General features: G+C 42.6%; 1 protein-coding gene across 1 annotated transcript in view; it reads right to left on the bottom strand.

Annotated features, from left to right (window-relative positions):
* The window catches only part of LOC113409625 (ubiquitin carboxyl-terminal hydrolase 10), a 77880-nt gene extending 52777 nt beyond the window's left edge, over positions 1 to 25103 (bottom strand). The window contains exons 1-2 of the mRNA XM_026663758.2: positions 24988 to 25103; positions 3676 to 3744 (exon numbers count right to left, since the gene is read on the bottom strand). Of these exons, the coding sequence (XP_026519543.1) occupies positions 3676 to 3744; positions 24988 to 25008 (90 nt within the window). The 5' untranslated portion in view covers positions 25009 to 25103. The remainder of the gene's footprint in view (positions 1 to 3675; positions 3745 to 24987) is intronic.
* Positions 25104 to 25670: the final 567 nt, after the last annotated feature.

The raw sequence follows: 25670 nt of genomic DNA, 5'->3' as shown, positions 1-25670 counted from the left end.
CATAAGCCGAATTTTTTTTTGTAAAAAAGGGAAGCACCAGAGAAGGGAGTTGGCTTATGAACGGGTATAGAGAGGGAGAGGTGGGACTCAGCCCCTCCTCGCCAACAGAGGGAGCAAGGAGAGGCAGCACAGCCAGCAGAGCCAGAAGGGAAGAGGCGGGGCCAGAGTCTCTCTGCTTCTGGCCTCACTGCTCTCCCCCCAGCCTCTGAAGCAGCTGCAGCTCCGGGGCTGGCAGGCTGCAGTGTGCTGCCCGGCCCCACCCCCCAGAGCACGCTGCGGCCGTGCTGCCCGGCCCAGCCCGCCGGAGCACGCTGCGGCCGTGCTGCCCGGCCCAGCCCGCCGGAGCACGCTGCGGCCGCGCCGCCCGGCCCAGCCCGCCGGAGCAGGCTGTGGCTGTGCCGCCCGGCCCAGCCCGCCGGAGCAGGCTGTGGCTGTGCTGGTCAGCCTGCTGGAGCTGCTCCAGCCAGGCCAGAGACATCCTCCCCTGGCCCTCCCCAGATAAGGTGGGAAGGGCTGGGATGGGGAGAGTGTGGGGGTCCTGGACCAGGGGTGGGGTCATATGGGGGGCGGTCACAGGGGTTACTCCACTGACCTCTAGCCTCTCCCCCCAAAAACATTTCCCCACCAGTTGCTGTCCTGGCCCGTCAGGGTAAGCAGCTGGCGCGCTGGGACACTTTGTTTACTTAGGTTTACCTCCGTGCCTGCGGACGCTTGAGGTAAACAAACCATCTCGGCCCGCCAGCGGCTTATCCTGATGGCCCGGGAGCCAAAGTTTGCCGACCCCTGAATTATAGGGTCGGCTTATGAACGGGTCATAAAAATTTTCCATTTTTACTTATCCACCTTGCGGGGGTCGGCTTATAAATGAACCGGCTTAGGATCAAGTATATACGGTACTTACTTGTATGCACCCAAGTTTGAAAATTCATCTTTGTATTATCAAAAGAATCCAAGATGATTTATGGTTAGAAAGTCATAATTCTCAATGAAGTGATGAAAGATTTCAGTTTTACTGCATTATTGCAATTCACCCATGCTCAGCCCACATTCCTTCCATGGTCAAGGCAAAACAGATTTGCTTTGCAAAAGTCTATGTTCAGTTGTGATTTACAGTAAGGTTTATGATTAATGCTTTTATCTTCTTTGTCACTAATTTTAAAAGAGGCTTAAGAAAATGCAACACTTTATTTGGAAAGAAAGAAGATAAAATTTGGGTGGTTTTAAATTATGAAATCCATTCTAAATTATTCCTAACTAATTATTTCCCTCACTACACACCATCAGTAGTTTGAAATGATTCACTACCACCCAGAGTAAAACGACATACAACAGGAAATTATACCATGACTCAAATGACCTGATTTTCAATAAATTGGGGTTCCTCAAAATTAGGATACCTTATTTAATTTCATGGGATGAGTGGAGAAGGCATACAGTGATGTGCAGGAGAAAAGTGGCACAATGGAGGGTTGAAGGCAGCTGATAAAGGACACATCACTAGTTTGGGTTACTCACACTCTACCCCACATGTAAGCTTCTTCATGACTGCCCCATTGGGCCTCTCTAACCGTCAGTTTCCTCTGTCCTAACAGAATGCGCTTTGCTTATCACTCCAAGTGATGGTGAGCACACTGACGAAATCACAGTTCCAACATAAGTCAGCTAAATCTTGCAAACCACGGGGATATCAGTGCACTAAGGCTTCAGATACTTCACCAGGAGCCCTGATGATCATTTCTGCTCCTTCTTTAGCTAGAGTCCTTAGAAGATACTCCCATACTTTTTCAGTAAACTTAAGCATGAAAAGGCAGCTTTGAGGGAGGGTTTTAAAGGGCCAAATTTGGAGCACAATGGCGGGGTTATGTTTTGCACAGTTAAACTTCAGGACAATATAAAAAGGCCTGATTTAAGATATTAGCAAGCCATAAGAGCTATCAAGGGCTCAAAATGAAAGCAGAGGAGAGTGCATATTTTTTCTTACCCCTTTGGAGGCGCTCTCTCCTCCAACCAAGAAGCTTGATGAGAGAAGCAAGGAAGTCCTGATAACTTGCTCTCTCTCTCTCTCTTTTTTTTTGGAGCAGAGTTTGGTGTACCAATCATGTGCATAAGTCAACTTCATAACTAGCTTGTAGCAAAAGGCACTATATGTTTCCCTTTATTCTGTCTATCCACCTACTGACAAGGATACAGGAATATTGCTCCTGCTAGTGTGCTCTAAGGTGGAGGAAGTAGTAGATTAGGCCAGAAAGAACTGGGCAGTAACAAACATTTTGTACTCCTGCCCAGTCTTCACAGAAGAGACAGTCATCCATCACTCCAGGCTGGTGTCCTCCAACGCTGTGGAAACTATATTTTAATCTAAAACTTGTTTTTGTGGTAAAAGGACAAATTCTTTGGTTTTTTGTGAATCCAGCAAATGCATTTGTTTTCTCCAGTCTGCTGGCAGTAGAAACATTTGTATATAGCTTTAACTTACTCACAAAAGCAGGACGTCACTACCTACCTGTTAAGTTCTCTTCATGCTGGCCTTGCCTCCTCTTTTTTTGCTTTCCTCCCCCTATCCTTTGCAAGTCTTCTTCCAACCTATTTTCCCTCATCCTCTTCTAGTATCCTTCACATTCCTTCATGCAACCAATATGAAAAGCTACCGGGGTTGTTAGCTATACACCCATGAACTTGAAAGGCAATGAGGTAGTGAATTTCTGTATGCCACAAAGAACTTAAAAATCAAACTACTACAGTAGAACCTTAGTAAAACACATTAATGACAGACAACAGAGCTTACTTTATAAATATATTCATTCGGGGGGGAGGGGAAGAGAGGGGGGATTTTCCTCCCATATACATGCAGTTGAGGGTTTGTTTTGTGTTGGGGAGAAGAAGAGGGTCAGAGGAGAGAAGTGAATATTTAAAGTATTTATCACTTTCTCAGTTTTGTTCTTCATGACCTTTACCTTTAGGCCAGGTTTGGTCATATAGGGATCTTGGAGGTTCTTGGTCCTTCCTACAGGACCCAATGGATACCTCCCTTCCACTCTCCAGTGCTACTTGCGGTATGAGTCCAAAGAGTACAAAGTCTGGGATCTACTCCGGATAACTGCTACCAGGAGGCAGAAAGCCACATCAGGCACTGTAGTGAGAGCTCTACTCTTCCTCTTTGGCTCAAGAGATCTGGGATCTCACCTACAAACAGGAATGTTGCTGAGAAAGTTGCTACTAAGTCCATCACTGAAAAGTTAATTAAGGAGAGCTGCTCACTCCATTGAGCAGATCTTTCTTTCCAACTCCTGCATGCAATCACTACAATTGCAGAAATTCCAGCAATGAGGAAGGGAGAAAGAAGAAGCCAGGATCCTTCTCTCCACATGACTCTAGAGTTGAGTAAGGACAGAACAAGAGACCATTGCTTAACAGGGACTATAGCTGCCATATAGCTGGACAGGAAAAGAACTGCAGGAGTGAGCAACTAGTGTGCGATCAATATGAATGCAAATTGAAATTATATTCCAAGGAGCTCTACGGTGAACAACTGAATTTTGTTAATTCACAAGTGAACAATAAAAACAACATTGATTATTGTATTTTTAATTTTATATACTAATAAACCTACTACATTTGTGTAAAACAATATGCATCACATCATCTTCAGGTAAAACATTGAAACATAGTTCTTACCTCAACAGAGCATCGAGGAGTCACAAAAAATTGATTAAACTCATCGGGGCTGAACTCCCCAAAGATATACTAAAAAAAAAAAGAAAGAAAGAAAATACATTGTTATATGAGGATTTACACTTTGTCTCATTAGCAAATTCAAGGTAGAATGATTTACTTTTAAAAGGAGCAGCGACATTTTAAAGGTTTGTGTGTGGCAATGGGAACTAAAACTACTATCTTTGCATCCCTGCTCTCTTTCAGATTCCTTTCTGTTGCCCTGAGCAAGTTACTTAATTTTTATAGCCTTGTCTACAACAAGCTTTTTCTTAAAATGCCCACTAGTAATTGGAACTCCAGTGTACACTGACAGTTTTACAGAAGGCCCCCATCACTACAGGTCTTAATGTTAAAAAAGGAAGATGAATTTCGAATTTACAGAAAATTCACATAGTAAATGACACAAAATCCCCATGGAACTGTCTAACAAATTGGGTTTCATAAGGCTCAGTGCTGGGTCCAATCCTATTCAGAGACTTAGGACCTGTCTATACTTACAGTGCTGCAGCTGTGCCACTGTAGCGCTTAGTGAAGACACTATCCCGCGCGGGCTACGGATGTGCTGGCCGCGGCTTCCCGCCGCCCCCCTTGGCCCGGGACGGCGAACCGCGGCCAGTGGGGGCCGCGATTGGCCAAACCTGCTGCGTCAGCAGGTAAATAAACTGGTCTGGCCCGCTAGGGTGCTTACCCTGGCGAGCTGTGTGCCAAACGTTGCCGACCCCTGATTTATGCCGATGGGAGAGCTTCTCCCGCTGGCTTAGGTACTCCACCTTCCAAGAGGCAGTAGCTATGTCAACGTGAGACATAGTGCTATCTACGCAGGGGTTAGATCCACACCCCTGAGCGACACATTTATACCGACATAAGTTGGTAATGTAGACTATGGCTTAGGAAGTGGAACTAGTTGAATGGTGTCCAAATATACATATGATGCAAAGTAAGGTCATTGGCACAGTACAGATTATTAAAAAATAGACTGAGAATTTGAATAAACTGAGGAAATAGGAAGAGGACTGGAAGAGACTAGTTTTCAATGTCTAGAAATATAAGAGGATACAATGCATCAGACAAAGTAGCCACAGAAATTGTTGATGATGGCCAGAGAGGGCCCAAAAAAAGGGTGGTGTTGCCACAAAGGACATGTCTAGGTGCTTTTCCTCAGCAACTTCCAATGGCAACAGTGAAACTCTCCCACATCATCCACACCTCCCTCAGAAAACCCAGATGAACAACAACAATGGTACCAAAGCCTACCCTTGCTCAAGATAAATCCTCTTGGCCATACGGAGATGTACATATCCAAGTCTGGAGTTGTGTTACATAAAAAGTTATCTGAGAGCTGAAAATGTGAGCGGCTGTTTCATCTATAAAATCAAAGGCTGGGTTGTGGTAGGTTATATAGCCCTATTGCATTTTATATTTTTAACTCAGTTTCCTTTCCTTAAAGAAATAATAGGTGGATACACTAGTAATTAAAAAAGGAAGTTTAAGCTGCAGCTCCAAGCAATTGCAAAAATATGCATAAGATTTAACATTTTTGAACTTGGAGTCTTACAAGAACCTGATTAAAAGTATTTCTAAACATAAAACTGATATACACCTCTACCCCGATATAACGCAGTCCTCGGGAGCCAAAAAATCTTAACGCGTTATAGGTGAAACCGCGTTATATCAAACTTGCTTTGATCTGCTGGAGTGCGCAGCCCCGCCCCCCCCCCGAGCACTGCTTTACCACGTTATATTCGAATTCGCGTTATATCGGGGTAGAGGTGTACATACAAATATCTTCAGTTCTCAATACTTCACACAAAGGCCATACATAAAACCTATTTTTCTCAAGACCAAAACAATCATAAGATCATAAACTACATACATAAAGTATCAGAGGGGTAGCCGTGTTAGTCTGGATCAGTAAAGAGTGACAGAGTCCTCTGGCACCTTATATACATAAAGTAATTTATCGGCTTGAAGTTAAAGATCAACGTATGAGACCATGAAAACATTAACTCCTTTAAGGATTCTTTAAGCAGCTGCTATGTATCAGCTATTCAACATCCAAAACCATCACTTAACACCTAAAGAACAGAACCCTTAAGACATATTTCAGAGAATTGCCCCATAGCTCTTAGGGTAGGCCTACACTTAAAACACTGCATTTAACATCTACCAAAAATGTTCCTAACAAAAACATTTGCTGAATCATAATTTGTTTTTATGAGACTTTTTAGGTGCAGGTACACAGTTGAGCCACAGTTGAGGTACTGAGGTTGATGCAGCAAGACTGTAGAAACTGCATTACGTACATTGACCCAAACAATCCTCCAAGCAGCTGTCTCAGTGCCAGACACTGACCACCCGGGTCACAATTATGAAATCCACAGACCAGTGGTCATGGAAACTAGAAGCCCCCCAACCCCTCCTTTAAGCCTTGCCAATTTCTGAAATACCTTTTCCTGCTTGTCCATCTTGGTGACCACACCTAGCAGCTCTCCACTGTTGTATGCAACTGCCCAGCTGACCATGCCAGCTACGTGATCCATATCTGGTCCAGCTTGGAGTAGACAGGAGATACTGGATCTCCTGAGCCTGTGGAGAGAAGAAGCTGTGCAAGCACAGCTACGGACAAGCTACAGAAAAGTGAACATTTCTGAGCAGATTGCAAGGGGGATGCAGAAGGGTACAACAGGGACTAGCAGCAGTGCCACATGAAACTGAAGGAACTGTGTTAGCATGTCAGAAGGCCAGGGAGGCCAACAGTTGATCCGGTACCAAAACTTAGACCTGCATGCCATACTTGGCAGAGACCCCACTACCACCCTGCAGACCACCATGGATACCTTCAAGAAAGCTGAGTCATAGGACCCTGGCATGAACAGCAAGGATGAGGCGGTGGAGGAGGACAGGGGAGATCTGACTAGGGCGCCCAGCTATGCTGCAAGCCGGGACCTGTTTCAGATTCCTCTGCAGTCCAGTTGGTCCTGGCAGTCGAGCATGGGCGAACCCAATACAGCTGAAGGACCTCAGGTAAGTGTGCAATTGTACTTCCCATAACAATGATGTACTGATGGTGCCCCCAATTTAAGAAGACACAGCTATCAACTTTTCATTAATTTACTTATACTAGAAGAGGTAGCAGTACAACAAAAGAGAGGTAGTATTGTTATCTGCTTTTCACTTCCCTCTAGAGTTAGGCAAGGGGGGCCATGTACAGCAGTTTATGTTCACAGGGATGTCCCTTGAATCCTTCTGAGAGATCTCAAGGAAACTTTCATGGAGGTACTCTGCAATCTTCTCCCAAAGGTCAAGAAGACTGGCACAAGGACCCAGTGGTAGGAAAGCAGACAGGACTGGGAGGGGACTGGCTGGAGGGGATGGGGCAAGTGTTGTGCTTCTGGGGAAACAGGCACAAGAGTCTGACTACTAGAGAAAACTCTCCCCTCCAGAGACTTGGATGGAACCAAAGATTCCTGAATCTCACCATTCCTCTGCTGTCGGTAAATATTGTGAAACCCTCTGGCAAACTGCATCTCTGCCTGCGTCCCCTTCAGTACTAGTCCACACAGAAAATGACAACTTACTAACAGTCATAATTCAAAAGGCAGAGGTCTACTCACTGAATCTAAAGATTACATCCCTGCTGATGCCCCATGTGAGTGTCAGTATGATGCCATGTAGTGTAAAATCTCATTTTTAAAAAAAAAAAAAAACATGGAAATTATATAAAAAAGTGTTTTAAAAAGTTACGGTTTTAAAGTCAATCGCTTTAGGAAAGTTAGGAAATGCCAGAATTAAAGATACTTGTGCAACCTTAATTCTGCCCACTTATTGTGCATACATAATGAAAGATTATCATAAAGCAATCACATACTATTTTTTCCACAGGATACCTGCCCCATTCTGTGGATTTTCAGAAAGCCTTTGACAAGGTCCCTCACCAAAGGCTCTCATGCAAAGTAAGCTGCCATGGGATAAGAGGGAAGGTGCTCTCATGGACTGGTAAGTGGTTAAAAGATAGGAAACAAAGAGTAGGTATAAATGGTCAGTTTTCAGAACGGAGAGAGGTAAATAAATAGTGGTGTCCCCCAGGGGTCTGTTCTGGGACCCATCCTATTCAACATATTCATAAATGATCTGGAAAAAGGGGTAAACAGTGAGGTGGCAAAATTTGCAGATAATATAAAATTCTTAAAGATAGTTAAGACCTAGGCAGACTGAGAAGAGGTACAAAAGGATCCCTCAAAACTGGGTGACTGGGCAACAAAATGGCAGATGAAATTTAATGTTGATAAATGCAAAGTAATGCACATTGGAAAGCATAATCCCAACTATACATATAAAATGATGGGGTCTAAATTAGCTGTTACCACTCAAGAAAGAGATCTTGGAGTCATTGTGGATAGTTCTCTGAAAATATCCACTCAATGTGCAGCAGCAGTCAAAAAAGCGAACAGAATGCTGGGAATAATTAAGAAAGGGATAGGACAGAAAATATCATGTTGCCTCTATATAAATCCATGGTACGCCCACATCTTGAATACTGTGTGTAGATGTGGTCGCCCCATCTCAAAAAAGATATATTGGAATTGGAAAAGATTCAGAAAAAGGCAACAAAAATGATTAGGGGTATGGAACAGCTTCCGTATGAGGAGAGATTAATAAGACTGGGACTTTTCAGCTTGGAAAAGAGACGGCTAAGGGGAGATATGATTGAGGTCTATAAAATCATGACTGGTGTAGAGAAAGTAGATAAGGAAGTGTTGTTTACTACTTCTCATAACACAAGAACTAGGAGTCACAAAAATAAAATTAATAGGCAGCAGATTTAAAACAAATAAAAGGAAGTATTTCTTCACACAACGCATAGTCAACCTGTGGAACTCCTTGCCAAAAGATGTTGTGAAGGCCAAGACCATAACAGGGTTCAAAAAAGAACTAGATAAATTCATGGAGGATAGGTCAGGATGGGCAGGAATGGTGTCCCTAGCCTCTGTTTGCCAGAAGCTGGGAATGAGCGACAGGGGATGGATCACTTGATGATTATCTGTTCTTTTCATTCCCTCTGGGGCACCTGGCACTGGCCACTGTCAGAAGACAGGATACTGGACTAGATGGACCTTATGACAGCTCTCCTTAATTAACTTTTCAGTGATGGACCTTATGACAAGACAGACTTACTTTGGGGATGAATCAGGTTTGCATCATGAAGGAAGCATCCCTGCCTCATCTGTAGCAGATGCTGGAAGGTGTCTAGTGAAGGAAGCAGGGGATTGCAGAAAGACAAAGGTACAGTCTGATAGTTAAGGCAGCTGAATGCTGCCCTGGAGAACTGGATTCTGTCCCTGCCTCTGCCACATTGTTGGGTATCCAACTTGATATCCTGGGGTCTGATTTACAGAAGTGCACAATATTCACAGCAGTAACTGAAATCAATGGGAACTGTGCTTTGAACAAATGAAGCACTATATAAATGCTAGGTTATCAGGTCCTAGATGTTTCAAATTGGGCATTCTGAATTCATGGAAATTTCTAACCTTAGTTTCTGTGCCTCAGTTCCTCATCTGCAAAATGGACATAATGCCACTCTCTCATCTCACCAGGGTGTTTAGAAAATAAATTAATGTTTGACAAGTACTTAGAAACTATAATGTTGAGGGCCATAAAAAAAGGTCCATGAGGCAATTAATGTCTCCAGAGCAGGGTTTGAATAGTGTACAGTGAATAAGGCACGGAGCCACACGCTGAACAATGAGGATAAAACAAAATATTGCATAGACTGCTCATTAAGTGAACACCAGCGAATCTCTGCTTTGAACAAGGAAGCAGTTCTGAGGGGAAAAAAATAGTACATGACCATGTAATTAAACACTACCATAATGTATACGCACCCTGGGGCAAATACAGGTTGCAAAGGCAATTTTTAAAATCCCAATTTTAATAAAATGCATCTTTCTTTTTAAAAATAAGACTATTTAAAATTAAATTTGATATTATGACAGCCTATGTTGAGGTCTAACATTACTATAACCTATTAATATAATTTAAATTAAATAAAAACATTCAAACTGTATCTGTTTGCTCTGCTGAAGTTTTAAAGAAAGTTACACCACTGAACTGGTGGAAGTCACTGGCAAAGCACCTAGAACCAGAGTTTGTGGAAGTGCTAAACCAACTTTAGATTACAGTAGCCTGCTCTGCAGGTTCAGAGAGATTATTTTCCTCATTTCAGTTTATTCAACTAGTTCAGTTCAACAACTAGTTCACTCAAAACTGAGAAACCAACTGGAAGTTGAAAAAGCAGGAAAGCTTATTGTCCTTCTTCCTATTCATCCTATGAATAAAAATAAGGTGCGAGAAGATGAGATCTACCAATTCTAAAATCCTGAAGGATGTGGTGACCAGAAACATCAGTCCAATTCAGTCATTACACATAATACTTCTTTTATTTAACTACGTAGGTTAGTTTTAAATGCAAACATGTTTTGATAAACTTGTTTTTCTCTTATGTACCTAGCACTTTCATGGTAGTTTTATTTAACTAATAAAAACAACTTTAAAATGGCTTAAATAATCTAATAAACTTCTTATCTTATGGTCAGTGCAGTATCATTATCTACTGCACATTTACTAATGTGCATTTACAAATGCTTTGTCTAATTTTAAATGGCCCGAATGATGGGGGTTTTACTACTTCCCTTGGGAGAAAATTACACAATCTAATAGCAGATCTGGGATTCTGTCTCCCCTAAACATGTAGTGAATGCCTACTTGTTAAACACTGACAGTCCCACAAACCTGGACAAGACTTTTTGGTCTCTACCATCCCGGACAAGCATGGAGCCCACAGAGTTCTGAGCTATTATCATAAACGTTGCAAATACAGGACACACAATTCTCCTGTGTTTGTAGAACATCAGGAAGTATTTCAACAACTTGGGCTATGAGGATTTCTTCTAGGACAGTTTGCTGAGGGATACAGTGAAAAACAATTCAAGGTTGTTGGTGGCATTCTGGGACAGGTGCAAATGGTGAAGCGCCACTTCTGGGCCCTAGAAATGAGCACTGATTGGTGTGATCGCATCATGATGCATGTTTGGGATGACAAGATGTAGGTGCATAAATTCTGAATGTGAAAGGCCAAATGCCTGAAACAGTGCCCCGAGCTCGCCCCAGCCCTTCAGCACAGAGATACCTTCATAAGAGCTACATTGAAAGTGGAGAAATGAGTGAAGATCACACTCTGGAAGCTTGAAACATCAAATTGCTACCAGTCAGTGGGAAATAATTTTGGAGTTGGAAAATTCACTGTGGGGTCCATTGTCATGTGAGTAGTTAGCAGGAGACGATTAACAGGGCTATGCAGGATTGTGACTCTCAGCAATGTGCAAGACACAGATGGATGTGAGCAATGGGGTTCCCAAACTATGGTAAGGCAACAGATAGAATCAGAATATCAGGGTTGGAAGGGACCACAGGAGGTCATCCAGTCCAAACCCCTGCTCAAAGCAGGACTAATCCCCAACTAAATCATCCCAGCCACGGCTTTGTCAAGCCTGACCTTAAAAACCTCTAAGGAAGGAGATTCCACCACCTCCCTAGGTAACCCATTCCAGTGCTTCATCACCCTCCTAGTGAAAAAGTTCTTCCTAATATCCAACCTAAACCTCCCCCACTGCAACTTGAGACCATTACTCCTTGTTCTGTCATCTGCTACCACTGAGAACAGATCCATCCTCTTTGGAACCCCCTTTCAGGTAGCTGAAAGCACCTATCAAATCCCCCCTCATTCTTCTCTTCTGCAGACTAAATAATCCCAGTTCCCTCAGCCTCTCCTCATAAGTCATGTGCTCCAGCCCCCTAATCATTTTTGTTGCCCTCCGCCGGACTCTTTCCAATTTTTCCACATCCTTCTTGTAGCGTGGGGCCCAAAACTGGACACAGTAGTCCAGATGAGGCCTCACTAATGCCAAATAGAGGGGAATGGTCACATCCCTCCATCTGCTGCAATGCTCCTACTTATACAGCCCAAAATGCCGTTGGCTTTCTTGGCAATTAGGGCACACTGTTGACTCATATCCAGCTTCTCGTACACTGTAACCCCTAGGTCCTTTTCTGCAGAACTGCTGCCTAGCCGCTCGGTCTCTAGTCTGTAGCAGTGCATGGGATTCTTCCGTCCTAAGTGAAGGACTCTGCACTTATCCTTGTTGAACCTCATCAGATTTCTTTTGGCCCAATCCTCTAATTTGTCTAGGTCCCTCTGTATCCTATCCTTACCCTCCAGCGTATCTACCACTCCTCCCAGTTTAGTGTCATCTGCAAACTTGCTGAGGGTGCAATCCACGCCATCCTCCAGATCATTAATGAAGATATTGAACAAAACTGACCCCAGGACCAACCCTTGCGGCACTCCGCTTGATACCGGCTGCTAGCTAGATGTGGAGCCATTGATCACTACCCGTTGAGCCTGATGATCTAGCCAGCTTTCTATCCACCTTACAGTTCATTCATCCTTCTTTAACTTGCTGGCAAGAATACTGTGGGAGACCATCAAAAGCTTTGCTAAAGTCAAGGAATAACACGTCCACTGCTTTCCCCTCATCCAGAGCCAATTATCTCATCATAGAAGGCAATTAGATTAGTATAGCATGCATACCCCTAATTTTTGCACCAGCCCACCTTGCCTCAGAGTACATCAACAGAAAATGCTACTTTTCTATGGTTATGCAAACACTGGTGGCTGCTCGGGAAAGTGGATGATGCACGCATCTTTAAAAATACAGGACTGTTCAGAAAACTGCAGGCAGGGACACATTTCCCAACCATCAGATTACCACTGGCAATAATCAAATGCCAATAGTGACTCTGGGGGACCCAGCCTACCCCTTTCTCATGAAGCCCTACATTGGTCATCTCAAGAGTACCAAGGAAAGATTCAACTATTAGCTCAGCAGGTGCCGAATGACTGTTCAATGTGCTTTTGGTAAACTGAAGGCCCGCTAACAGTGTTTACTCACTAGACTGGATCTCAGGGAGAAAAAGAGACCAATGGTTATAGCTACATGTTGTCTCCTGAATAATGTGTGTGAGGCAAAGGGGGGAACACTGCCACTAGGGTGGAAGTGGAGAAGCTGTCTGTTAACTTGGAACAGCCAGACACAAGGGGCATTACAAGAGCTCAACATGGAGCTATGCAGTTGAGGGCGGCTTTGGAAGAGCACTTTAATGGTCAGCCACAGTAGTGTTCTATGCTGGAGTGTTTTCTGAACCTGGAGCTTTGAGTGCTGCTAAGAATTCTGGGGTGCTTGCTGTACATTTACAAAACATTGCTGGGTGTTTTCCTGAAGCTATGAATTCTGTGGTGCTCGGTGTGTATTTACTGTTTCCTTTGACCACTGCTATGCATTCTGCAATATTTGTTGTGAACTAATAAGGTAATTTGATTATCCAAAAATAGAACTTTATAGAGTGGGGAAAAGTGCAGAAAAATCAATGTGCAAAAAAACAAAAACCACAGCCAATGTTATACAAGTTTTCAATATAACTGAACACAGTGAAAATTTAAAATTAGAAAAGAAGTGGGCATGTGTTCATCTGAGTACACAAAGGTAGTCTGTTGTGGCTACACATGCCTGTTGTGGTTCTCACAGGTCAGTGTATGTGAAGCTGTGGCTTTCCTTGATATCCTCCGGAGTGGAGTGGTAGGGATAAGAATGCACCCTAGGATCCCATATGTGAAGTTGAGTGGTTAGGGAGCAGCAAGCATGGAATACTCCAAGAACAGCAGAGGGTGGAGAGTCGAGGATTTTTGGACCTGCAGGCCAAGCAATGTCTGCAGCAGTTGGGTCTGCTGCCTTAGAAGCCCCATTATGTCCTGGTGCATCTTGCTCTCCTTGTCTTGCTGGGACTCCTAGGTCTTTTTCCTGTCCTGTCTTTCTCCATACTGTCAGTCATACTGGCCCTCCAAGTCCTTAGTTTACAGTTCGATGCAGCACTGGCTTTCAGACTCTCACAGAACACGTCCTCCCTAGTCCTCTTCTTTCTCATCCTCAGGGCCAGGCATTCTAGAGGGGGCACCCCTCAAGGCAGCCACGCCAGAAGCTGCTGATAAAAACAGACATACGTACCATTGGATTTACAGTCACAAGGGAAAGGGGAAAGTTTAAAAACTCCTTTCCCTTATTTCCATAAACAATTTTAATAAGAAATGCTTATTGACACTTCAGTTTTGGAGCAACTCAACACAGCACTGCTCTCCAGCCTCAGCCATGATGAGTATGTCTCCCAACAGCAAGGGGAAGGTGGGGAAGGATTTTCTATTACATGAAGCTATAAAATTTTGGTCCCTATTGCATGGGTATGAGTATAGGGCAATGGCACTGAATATTGCACTGTTTTTCATAGGTGGTGGTGATTTTAGCTGATCTCCCACTCCCGAGGGTGACAAAGGCACATAGAACGCAGCTGCTACTGGCATCCCAAAGCTGCCAGGCCCCGTATGCTGCTAGCCTGTTTACTGCAATGTTGCCAGCCAAACACTGCAGAGTGGTGAGAAACTATCCTACTGAGGAGGAAGAAATAAGGTAGACATTCCTAGTAACCTTTGGGGAAAAAATGCAGAGCATCTACATGAAACTTTAATCAAGATCTCTCAAGAGATAAAAGGAATATCCCTATGTACATAACCAGCATTCTCCTGGCCCTACCTAACTCAAAAGGGGAATGAAAAACAGATGTCAACTCTACTTCTCTTTGTGGTTCCTCTACCTCTTCTTGTAGAAGTAAAAGAATAAAAATTTGATACCATTGTCTTGTTAACATGTGGATGGGCACCATCTTTACATTTAAATACTATAAGGAAAAATGCATGCACAGAATTACCAGAGTTCCTTTCCCCTTCATCAGGCTCATTTGCACCCGCCTGGCAGGACTGGCTAAGCTGTGGAGGAGTCTCAAATAGGTCTTGGCTTGTTGCATGGCTGGAGTCCCCCGCCGCATCTTCTCCCACCCCAGCCCTGGCTGTTCATGGCAGGAGTCTCTGTCTCAGAGTCTTCCAACATATCCACAGTGCTCTGCAGGGTGCAACTGGGGTCTCTGCCAAGTACGGCATGCAGTTCCTTATAGAAGTGGCAGGTCTGCAGCACAGCACGAGATCTACGTGGCACCGTGACAAAACTCCTTCGCATTCACACAACATTGCTACTGATCCCTGTCATACCCCTTCGCCTGCATTCCCTGTACAACCTGCTTGTAGATGTCAATGTTTCTATGGCTGGTCTGTAGCTGTGCTTGGCACAGCCTCGTTTCCTCACAGGTCCAGGAGAGCCAATACTTCCTGTCTACTCCAAGCAGGAATGTGTCTAGTATCTCTCTTAGGGCTTGTTTTCACTACTGTGCTAAATCGGTGCCGCTGTCATCGATGCAGCAGCGTTGATTTAGCGGGTCTGGTGAAGATGCAGTAAGTCGATGGGAGAGCACCTCCCAACGACACAGCGCTAAGTCACATCACTCGGGGGGAAGGGATTAAACCCCTCAGCAACGTAACGTACATCGACTTAAGCAGTAGTGTAGACAAGGCCTGAGTACGTGGCTGGGCAGTTGCACACAACAAAGGTGAGCTGCTAGGCGTGCTCAGCAAGGTGAGCAATCATGAAAAAGCATTTCAAAAACACACAAGGAACTTAAAGAGGGAGCAATTTCCAGTCTCTAGCCCCTGGGCAGGCGAGTTTAAAAATGTGACCAGAATGATCACTGTCACAGGGAATGGGGCATGGTGGGACATCTGCTGGAGGACAGGTAGGGTCGACAGGTTATGCAGCATCTATACTTTCACTGTGTCAACCTCAGTAGGTTGACCATGGCTCTATGCCATTCAGGAAGGTGGTTTTACTGCCTTGCTGTAAAAGGCCCCTTACATCGGCCGGAGACAAATTTGAGCGTAGACACATGCACAAATATATTGACACAAAGTGACTTACATCTACCTAACATTGTAGTGCAGAAGGCCTAACTATTTTGTAACGCTGTAGTGCAGAAGGCCTAACTATTTTGTAACTTTCTGGCATATTAAACTCTTCCTTTATGTTTTTCTTATAGCAATTTATTTGTCTTGAGATGGGAGGGATAGCTCAGTGGTTTGAGGATTCGCCTGCTAAACCCAGCGTTGTGAGTTCAATCCTTGAGGAGGCCACTTAGGGATCTGGGGCAAAATCAGTACTTGGTCCTGTTAGTGAAGGCAGGGGGCTGGACTCAATGACCTTCAAGGTCTCTTCCAGTTCTAGGAGATAGGATAACAAAAAAGATCTTTTTAGTCCCTTTTGCACATTCCAATAAGAATATAAGAGTGGAGAAGACTAGATTTTGGAAATGTGAGACAACTCAGTTTATCATCTTCATCAAGTTTAATTTCTCTCCCTTTCCTCTGAAACTAAATGAGCTTACTATGATGGTGAACTCTAAAATGCTATTAGTGGTAAAATAGCCACAATGCTCCAAAACCATAAATCAGATTTCTGGAGATTTTAATCTTACTACTGTGAAGTCAGCAGAGTCCTCACATAGGGTACATCTTCACTTACATCCGGGTCCGGATGTAAGCAATCGGTTTTCTGAGTTCGATTTATCGCGTCTGGTTAAGACGCGATAAATGGATCCCGGATCGATCCCGGAAGTGCCCCGGATCGATCCCGGAAGTGCTTGCCGTCGACGCTGGTACTCCAGCTCGGCGAGCGGAGTACGCATCATCGACGGGGGAGCCTTCCTGCCGCGTCTGGACCACGGTAAGTTCAGACTAAGGTACTTCGAATTCAGCTACGTTATTAACGTAGCTGAATTTGCGTACCTTAGTCCGAAGTGGGGGGGTTAGTGTAGACCAGGCCTTAGAAACAGTACATATTAGCCAGCACATTAATGGAATAGAGTACTGGTGTGACTAGTGTTTTCTCCTGTGTGGTTTCAAATCCACTTTAAAAAAAAACTCCTAGTAAAATCTGCAGATATTTCATAAGCAGCAGTACAAGAATCACTCACATTGTTACTTACACAACACTAGTTCAAGTAGTTGGAGGATACTAACTAAACTAACAAGGCTTCAGTGAATAAGAACTTTTTTTCTGATTTCATGCTTGCCAACAATCAGTATGTCCCACTTTTGATTGCTCCTGAAGTATATGGGATGTGTTGAACCTTGTGCTTAAACTGATTTTAGAAGAGTTATTTTCTGGCCTTCATTAGATGAGAAAATGCCTACAATTAATATACAACCTAACATTTTAAACAGTGGCTATCACGCAAAAAGTCATTACGAAGCACTGTCAATGTACAAAGCATGGTGTGCAAAGTCTTGCTTAAACACTTGTGGCTCCAAACTGTTGCTGCAACTTGTGCAATAAGTTGATCACATTGAAGTCTTCCCAGCACAATCAAGATATTCCCAAGCTGTGATCTGTGGAGCACTTGCTGGTGGCCCACAGAAAGCCAAGTGACACATACTGCTGGCTCTATTTCCAGCTGTTAAACTGGCACTAGATACAGCTTCAAATGTGATATACTTTCCTAATCATACTTCTCCATGTCGGCAACTGCTGTAGTAGCCACCAGATTTTATGCCATCATGAATCGAAGGGGATGTCATCCACAGAAATGTAAAGGAACAGGAGATCAATGAGACTATCTCTGTATTAAAATGTGGGCTACACAAGCAAAGAGGTCAGTCTGACAACCTCAGATCTGATCACAAACTGTTGTCCCTGGTCACACTTGGGTTGGAAGAGATAGGCAAGGCCAAGCTGGCTGACTGGAAGGTTGGAGAGAGTGTGTTGTTGGCACTACGTAATCTTCTGATTGCTAGTCCACTCAGAGGTGATGAAAAATGAAACCTCAGTGTGCCTTAAATTGTACTTGTGCACTGTTTAAGAAAGATTTAGAATATGAAAAAAGTAAGAATAGGCAATATGACAGCCATAGCCCAAAGAAGGCTTTTGACGGAAACTACATGAAGCGAAAATCAATTGAAAGAATACTTTCAGAATAACTTAATTAGCACTCTCCACTACACTGCTTTCATGGTTGATATCAGTAACAATCCTGTGGAACTTTTATTCTGCAGCTAAAGTCAGACCCCAGCAATTACAATAATAACCCTTTATGGCCTCTATATAATAACCACAAGTACTAACCATGATAACATGTTCATTATCTTTACCCTAACTAACAAAGCAAACTTGGGGGAGTAGGCTCTTGGCAACATTAAGGTATCTCAGGTTGGTAAGCTCTTCTTTTGGAGGTGCCTTAGATAGGCAGCTCCCTAGCAAAGTTGGATTATTAAGTAGCAGAGGTGACCACCATAATCCAATTTTGTTTGTGAATAGAACACAAATTTGCCAAGACAGAGAATGGGACTTGGATGACTAAGCAAATTTTGCTCTTACAGTTTTACTTTTTATATTTTGAAACTGGACTATTCCTCTCCACTCTTGTATGGTTTTATTATGTACTTTATTTTTGTTGTTGTTGTTGCTTTTAATCCCAAGAAGTTGTCAGTAAAATTAGTTCTTCCCTACTAAAACACAAATACAAAAATATGTTTAAATGATCATGTAAATAATTTATGAATATTTATTTTCTGTCTTGAGCGCTATTCATCAAGGGTGGAAGGGCACAACTAATTTAAATAATTATTTTAAAAGATTTAACTTTCATTTGATTTTCAATACACCTTACATTAGGATTTTACTTCAATGACTAGTAATAGATCACACACCAGAAATTCAAATCGCAATGAGTTACATTTTTTTGGAGGAGACAAGCGGTGAAAGGGAGTGAGGATTTCCATTCTACAGGGGCATTACTTCTCACTTTCTTTTATTACCAGTCCAATTAGACACCACTACTAGAGGCAGCATGGTCCAGTGGATAGGGCACTGGACTGGGACTCCGAGAGATCCAGATTCTATTCCCAATTCATTCATTAACCTGCTGTACTACACGTCACTTTACCACTATAGGCCTTTGTTTCCCCTCTCCCTTTGTGCAGCTCATCTATTCAGATCGTACATTTTTTTAAGTTGGGCACTGTCTTTTGCTGTGTCTCGCTACAGTGCCTATCTTGGTTGAAGCCTATAAGAGCTACTGTAAAACAAATATCATTAGGCAGGCAGCTGAAACTAATCCAACCTCCACCTTAAAATTAAGCAATTCATTTTTCCTCTCTCTCTTCACTCCACCCCATGCCTTTTCTGGAATAATTTGGTACTTTTACACCATACAGAAATTTACAAACACCTCACTTCCCTTTGTTTGCGTTCTGCTCCTATTACCTCCTGCCTCGCAAGACTGGAAGGGAGGCTGGCTCTGAATCTGTTCCCCTATTCCAGACCTGCACTGGGCCAGGCAATTGGCCAAAAAACAATTGAGGGCAGAGTAAAAATGTGTTTGTGTAGCAAGAATTCAATCCTGCAGTACAGGATCTATGCCTCAGGGGCAAACGAAATGTGGTGGCTTTAAAAACAAAAGTGTAAGTTTCTGGTGACCACATACTGAATTTGAAGCCTTGAATAAGTTTGTATTAGTATTTTGTTAAACTGTTAAAAATAAAAGCATGATGTGGATAAGCAATCTTTAAGTTTCACAATATGTAAAGATCAATGCTCTGCCTATGGCAAAACAGTAAGATACACATCATGGTAACAAGGGCCTTTTTTCAATAGGTATTGCTTTGGATTGAAAATTGTTTTGATGTCTGCAGAGTAACAACCACCAGGAGTTTTCAACACCGTGATTTTCACCACAAATAAGTTCTCTTTTTCTGTGTGTGAAGGATGTACAGCTTCTTTACTTCTAATATGGATTGTAATAATGCTGGTAAAACCATGACAAATATGTAGATTTCAATGGGAAAAGAACTAAGAGTTAAGAGGAGATGCCCTGACTTTGTGAAATTACTGCAGTAAATTGTAAGTGATGTATGAAATGAAAAATCCTTTCCACTGCACTCAAGGAATACAGATCACACCGCACTATTATTGTGGTTCTAGGATATTTAGCCCAGTTCCAACAAAACAATACCCTAAAAAGCATCTACCATGCACACTATTATTGGAGGGAAATCAATCTTTTAATACGTTTTTTAAAATGTTTCCCCACACATTATCTTTAGGGGAAGTTTGGAAACTATATTTTTTTATACCGAGAGCTTTCCTATAACATTCTTCTCCTCCCTCTTTTTGAAGACCTCCAGATCCTCTTCCCCACTTTAAAAGAATTTGCCCTAGCTTCATGATGTGCTGTACACGAAGAGTACAACAATCCATTCAAATGAATTACCCAAATATTCAAACTAGTGGCAGCAGATAGAGGTGCACAGGTAACAAGATACAATAGTGAACTGCAGACTGGCAATCCTTTTAAAGTTTATTATCTGAATTCCAAAATAGTTGGGCCAATCCTCAACACTTATCAAAATAAAAGATAGCTACAGAATAGAAAACTATTATTGATTCCCAGTTAATTAAATGTTAACAATACATATTATGACAGTGATTCCACAACCACACCCTCCTTAGATTATAAACTATATGGAACAAAGAACACGTCTTATGCTTCATTTACAAAGCCCATGTACATTTACATCACTGCTTACATGATTAATAACTACAACCAGTGTCACATTCACAGAATGTTAAACGTTTATTTCAATTTCTCCTACACTACAAAATAAAAATCCACAGTAGGCTCTGGGTATCCTTGACAATCTTTTAAAAATGCATTCCTGAAAACACAATACACAACAGTATAAACAGAATTTTAATAAGCCCCTCCAAGACAATCTCCCACCCAAGGATCACCTAATCTTACCCATCTCTGTATAAGCAAGGGAGAAAAAGAGAGGCCTTAAAGCATACTCCGAAGGTTAACTAACTTGGGCTATTTCAAGCCCCAGAGAAGTAGAGAACTCCAAAATACAATGGCGTTGTTCGGATCAGATGCAAATAAACTAGGTATTAAGACTGCTGAATCTAATAATCAAACACACACTGCTGTGCTTCATTAGCACAATAACTTAACTAATTTTAACAAACAAGTCTATAGAGTTAAACTTTGAACACATTAACAATAACTTTGATTTGTACAAAGTTATATCTTTTAAGTAATCTAAAACAGTATAATCCTATTATACTACACCTCTACCCCGATATAACGCGACCTGATATAACACGAATTCGGATATAACGCGGTAAAGCAGTGCTCGGGGGAAGGGGGGGGGCCTGCGCACTCCGGTGGATCAAAGCAAGTTCGATATAACGCAGTTTCACCTATAATGCAGTAAGATTTTGTGGCTCCCGAGGACAGTGTTATATCGGGGTAGAGGTGTATTTAGACAAAAGGGGGGGAGGGGAAAGGTTCTACCCCTTCTCCCCTTCCTTCACCCACCCCAGAAAACACTGACCCATCACTGGTAATATCACCCAAAAGGTCTGTACAGTCCTATTCACTAAAATAAGAAACTAGTAATTACACAGAACAGAAATAGGGATTTCTAATCCCAATTTTAAAATGTATCAAATATGCCATGAGGCTTTTCTACTATTAAGTATCTTTGTTCTGTACAATGTTCCTTAATCCTAAATTGTATGTTAAATGGTCACAAATAAAGCACTTCCACTAAGAAGAAAAACTGCAGTTCTAGCATGTGTAATTCTTTGTAAATGAACATCTACATTGCTGAAATGGCATTAAAGTGACAAATGACTATAATCCAATGGCCCAAGGCCAGCAAGTTCTATTACAAACAGATTTGTCTGTTTTGTATGACACAGCATGCTGCACATGTATCACAACAAATAGAAACTGAACAGCATACTTTACCTATATGCAAAAGCATCACTTTCCCCCCTCTTCAACTTTAGAACCAGTTACATGAATGGAGGTAGCAGTGTGTCTAAGCAACAAACAGGCTCCCTAAACTGACACTACAAAAATCATTAAATAAGCAAACTGCAGTAGCAATTCTAAAAAAAGGTCTCTGAACCAGTACTGTAGTCTAGAATTTTTTTGGAAGGGGGTCAGCAGACTGAAAAAGTTACAAATTTTCCTTCTAGTTACTTGTGTGGCACTATATTAATCTGGTCAAAGAACAAGCAAGAAATGATTCATCCCACTTTTGTATCCCTTTCCCCATTTAATCTGTTTTCACAAGGTTTATGCATGAAGTTTGTCATACAACTAATTCCACCTAAAAGATAAAAGAAAATAAACAGAAACAGGAACTGTTCCTAGCGTTCATGATTAGCACTGTGTATTAATACTTCCAATAAAGAAACTTCCAACATTTGCTGAAGAATGAAAATGGTTTTATTTTAAGAGTAGGATTTTTTAAGCTTTCTTAATGTAATATAGCTTCAAACACAGCTAATGTTAAAACAAAGCTTAATACCTGTAATAGGACTCAAGCAGTGATGCAACAGGTTTATTTCAAGTTCTGTCTTTGAAGAGAGGGAAAAAAAAACCTAACAGATTTTAAATGTGCTCAGAAGTACACACCCATAAGTATAGTAGAGTGATAGGAGTGTTTAAGTGTCTGATTAAAATGATTATGAAACAGCTTCATTAAATAAAAAGCCAAAAGTGACGAGTATATTTGAATTATATTGGGATATTCTGAAATGCATTTTGTACAGCACATTGTCAAAACTGTCATTTCAAGATACTCCTTTCAAAATGTCATGTACTATCACTTCAACAGAAATAAAAATACAGTAAACATGGAATTAAAGCCCGCTGTATTCGCTTTCTCCACTCCATTAAAGTGAAACTCTCTGGATGATGACATTGCTCTGCTGAAAACAGACTGCATGTTTCACGGTTCCCAAAACAGTCATAGAAAAGCAGAATAACTTTTCCTTGGAGACAAATATTTCTCAATCAAGATAAACAAATTTAGTTCATAGTCACATGGAAAAATAAATGCTTTATATCTTTACAGGGTCTCTTCATGATGGCATGCACATAATGTGTTAATAAATTAGCAATGTGGTATAGTCTCATACTAATAGACAAGTCATATCAAAACATACTCACTCCATATCACTCTAATATTGTCTCATCTTAAAATTATTTTTAAAAAAATTAAAAAAAAAATCACATCTACATCTAAAATTGCATTTCCACACACAAAACAAGTATGTAAAGAACTTTTTCTCTTCAGGTTCCCCTTTTGGGAACTGCAGTCCTGAGGATGCATTCATAAATTTCTTTTCTCCCAAATAATATTCTCTTCCTACTTTAGCATTTAAAGCATGCCTTCTTACAATACTATCACTGGCACCTACAGTGATGCCAGAATAAAAACAATATGCAGAACTGGATTATAACAGTACATGGTCAGAGATTTAAGCAAAATTTTAAAAAAACTAGACTATCTTCAGGAATAATGTGAGTGATAGTGAATAAACAAATATCAGCATATGACAATTGTAAAGTGCCAAGATGATCGATTTAAAAAAAATCTGCAAGTTCATTTTCTGAAGGATACACAAACTTCAGTCCTGATCCTGTAAAGACTTACATGCTTCACTTATCTACAGAATAGTTGCACTAACAGTAGTACTACCCACAGTTGGTTAAGTGGCCTTGAAGATATTCACTGTGAAAAGTGTATATTAGAAAAAGAGCAAAGCTGCATGTATAATCCTCTTTAACTGCTACAACATAAACATAAGTTATCAGTTGTGTGCTTTTTCTTTGCAGAAAAAAAGATGGAGACTTAATGAACTAATCATCAATACAAAAAATGTCTGTCATTCTCCATCAAGAAAATCTGAATTTCTGTCTTTTGCACTGCACCTGGATAATAATCACACAAAATACTGCTTATTTTACCCACTTGGGGATGGGGTAGAAGGGAGTCCAAAAAACTTTAAAGCTTAACTTTGAGTTTATCTTAATTTTCATTATAGTATGTGTTGTATTCTGTATACTGTGGTATGTGTTGTATACTGCTCACTTGAGAAACAAAACTACATTAATTCCCATTAATTCCCTGCTTACAGTGGAAGTTAAAAGTAAGAAATGCTGTAACCATTATGTTTTATTATAAATATTAAAACCAAACAGGCCACACAAATTGCCTCCAGCACTCAAGTGTCAACAAAAACAGCTATCTCAAAAATGAAGCCTGACAAGTAGTACACCTCAATAGTTTTGATCAAGTATACTCTTGGCTTAAAAAAAACACAGCCATCACCATTAATGCACTACTTTTACTATATATAAAGACTTTGATGAATGACTTTCAGAAAAATATGCCACACAACTAATGCATTATCACGTTGCTCTAGACACTTTCATTTTCTGAAAATATTTTTTCAACTAGTAAAACAGCATAATATTATTTGTATTATGCCTAATCTGATCAAGCATAAAACTTTGTTTTTTAAAATACACATCTACCAATGCAGCATATTTATCCCCCAATACTTTGATTGGGACCAAAATTTGCACACACAAAGCAATGAATGTTCCACTTATCCCATTCAATCATTTGCTTTTTTTACACACTGGAGATTGGACCAAAGAATCAAGCCTCATGTGCTAACTTTCCTTCAAGTTCTAACTTTCATGCAAAAGCTCCCAGGAATGCAGGATTTTTATTCCATGCATAGATATCTTGGCTGGTTTATTACACACACATCCCAAATGCACGATTTTTATTCCCTGCACTGATACCTTGGCTGGTTGATCACACACACACACACACACACACGGATTTTCACACACATCGCAGCGCATGTTAATCTCGTTACTCAGCCCTTTGCAGCATCATGCACTAAGGTTTGTTTGGGAAAAGGGGAAAACCCAAATTAATCCCCAAACTCCTTATTCCCTTCCCATTACAGAATCACTTCCCCGCCACCCCCAAAAGCCCATCAGCCCCCCCCGCAAAGGCTTGGAGGGAGGAGGAATCTCAACATCCCGCGAAGGACACCCAGGAGGCCGCCCCTTCCCCGCACCAACCCGCAGTGAAACCACCGGCCATTAAGGGCCAGGATCCCTTCCCCCTATCAGGGGCTGCGGGGAGGGAGGCGCTGCCGCCCCTCCGGGGGGGCTCAGGGCCCGCCGGCCCCCTGAGGAGATTCAATGAGGCTGCAGAATCACCCTGGGCCTAGTCCCGGGCAGCATGCTTCCCCTGGGCCGGCGAGGCGGCGGGGCCCAGGAGCCCCTCCGGGCCGGGCAAGGCTCCCCCGCCACCCCCCGCCCGGCGGGCCCCGGGCGGGGCAGTACCTGGGCGCTGTTTAAGGCCATGGCGCCCCCGCTTCAATGGGGAGCTCGGCGTCCGCTCGGCTCCTCACGCTGCTGCCCCCGCCGCCGCCATCTTCTCTCTCGCGCACACACACCACCGGGCGGGCAGGCGGGCACCAGGGCGCCTGCGCGCAGCTCGCCCCGCCGGCAGGGGGAAGGACTCTGCGCCTGCGCGCAACCCGGGAGGGGGTGAAAGGGGTGGGGCCTGCAGAGTAGCTGAGCCAGCGGGAGAGGGGGGGGGTGAGTGGGTGAGGGATGGGGGGGGAGGAGATGGAGCCGGCCAGGGGGCTTTGGGCCTCTCTCCGGCCCAGAGGCCTAGGCGGCCATTGATTGTAAGGGATCCAGCCTGATCTGTCTGCTTCTGAGGGGGCGCAGGATGGCTACACAGAGAGCCCCCCCCACCCTCTGGGGGTGAAACTGGGCTGCAACAAAGACAGCCTCACAAACACCCCCCCATCCCAAGTGCACGTTAATGCCAACAAGGCTGATGCTCTGCCCTTTAAGCTTCATACATGTCAGCAGTTGGGCTGCCTGGAGGTACAGGTGCACAGTCCCAGCTGGCCACTGGAGATCTGTCTCTCCCTGTAGTTGTCACATGTTCCACTGCTGGGAGACTTCTGCTTGGGTCAGGCTGACTCTGCCTTCTGCAAGGTTGCTGGCAGTGG

Source organism: Terrapene carolina, unplaced genomic scaffold (genome assembly GCF_002925995.2).
Source record: "Terrapene carolina triunguis isolate 2854851 unplaced genomic scaffold, T_m_triunguis-2.0 Scaffold33911, whole genome shotgun sequence".
Taxonomy (NCBI): Eukaryota; Metazoa; Chordata; order Testudines; family Emydidae; genus Terrapene; species Terrapene triunguis.
Note: the sequence above shows the minus strand (reverse complement) of the source record. Positions and strands in the feature narration are given on the sequence as shown.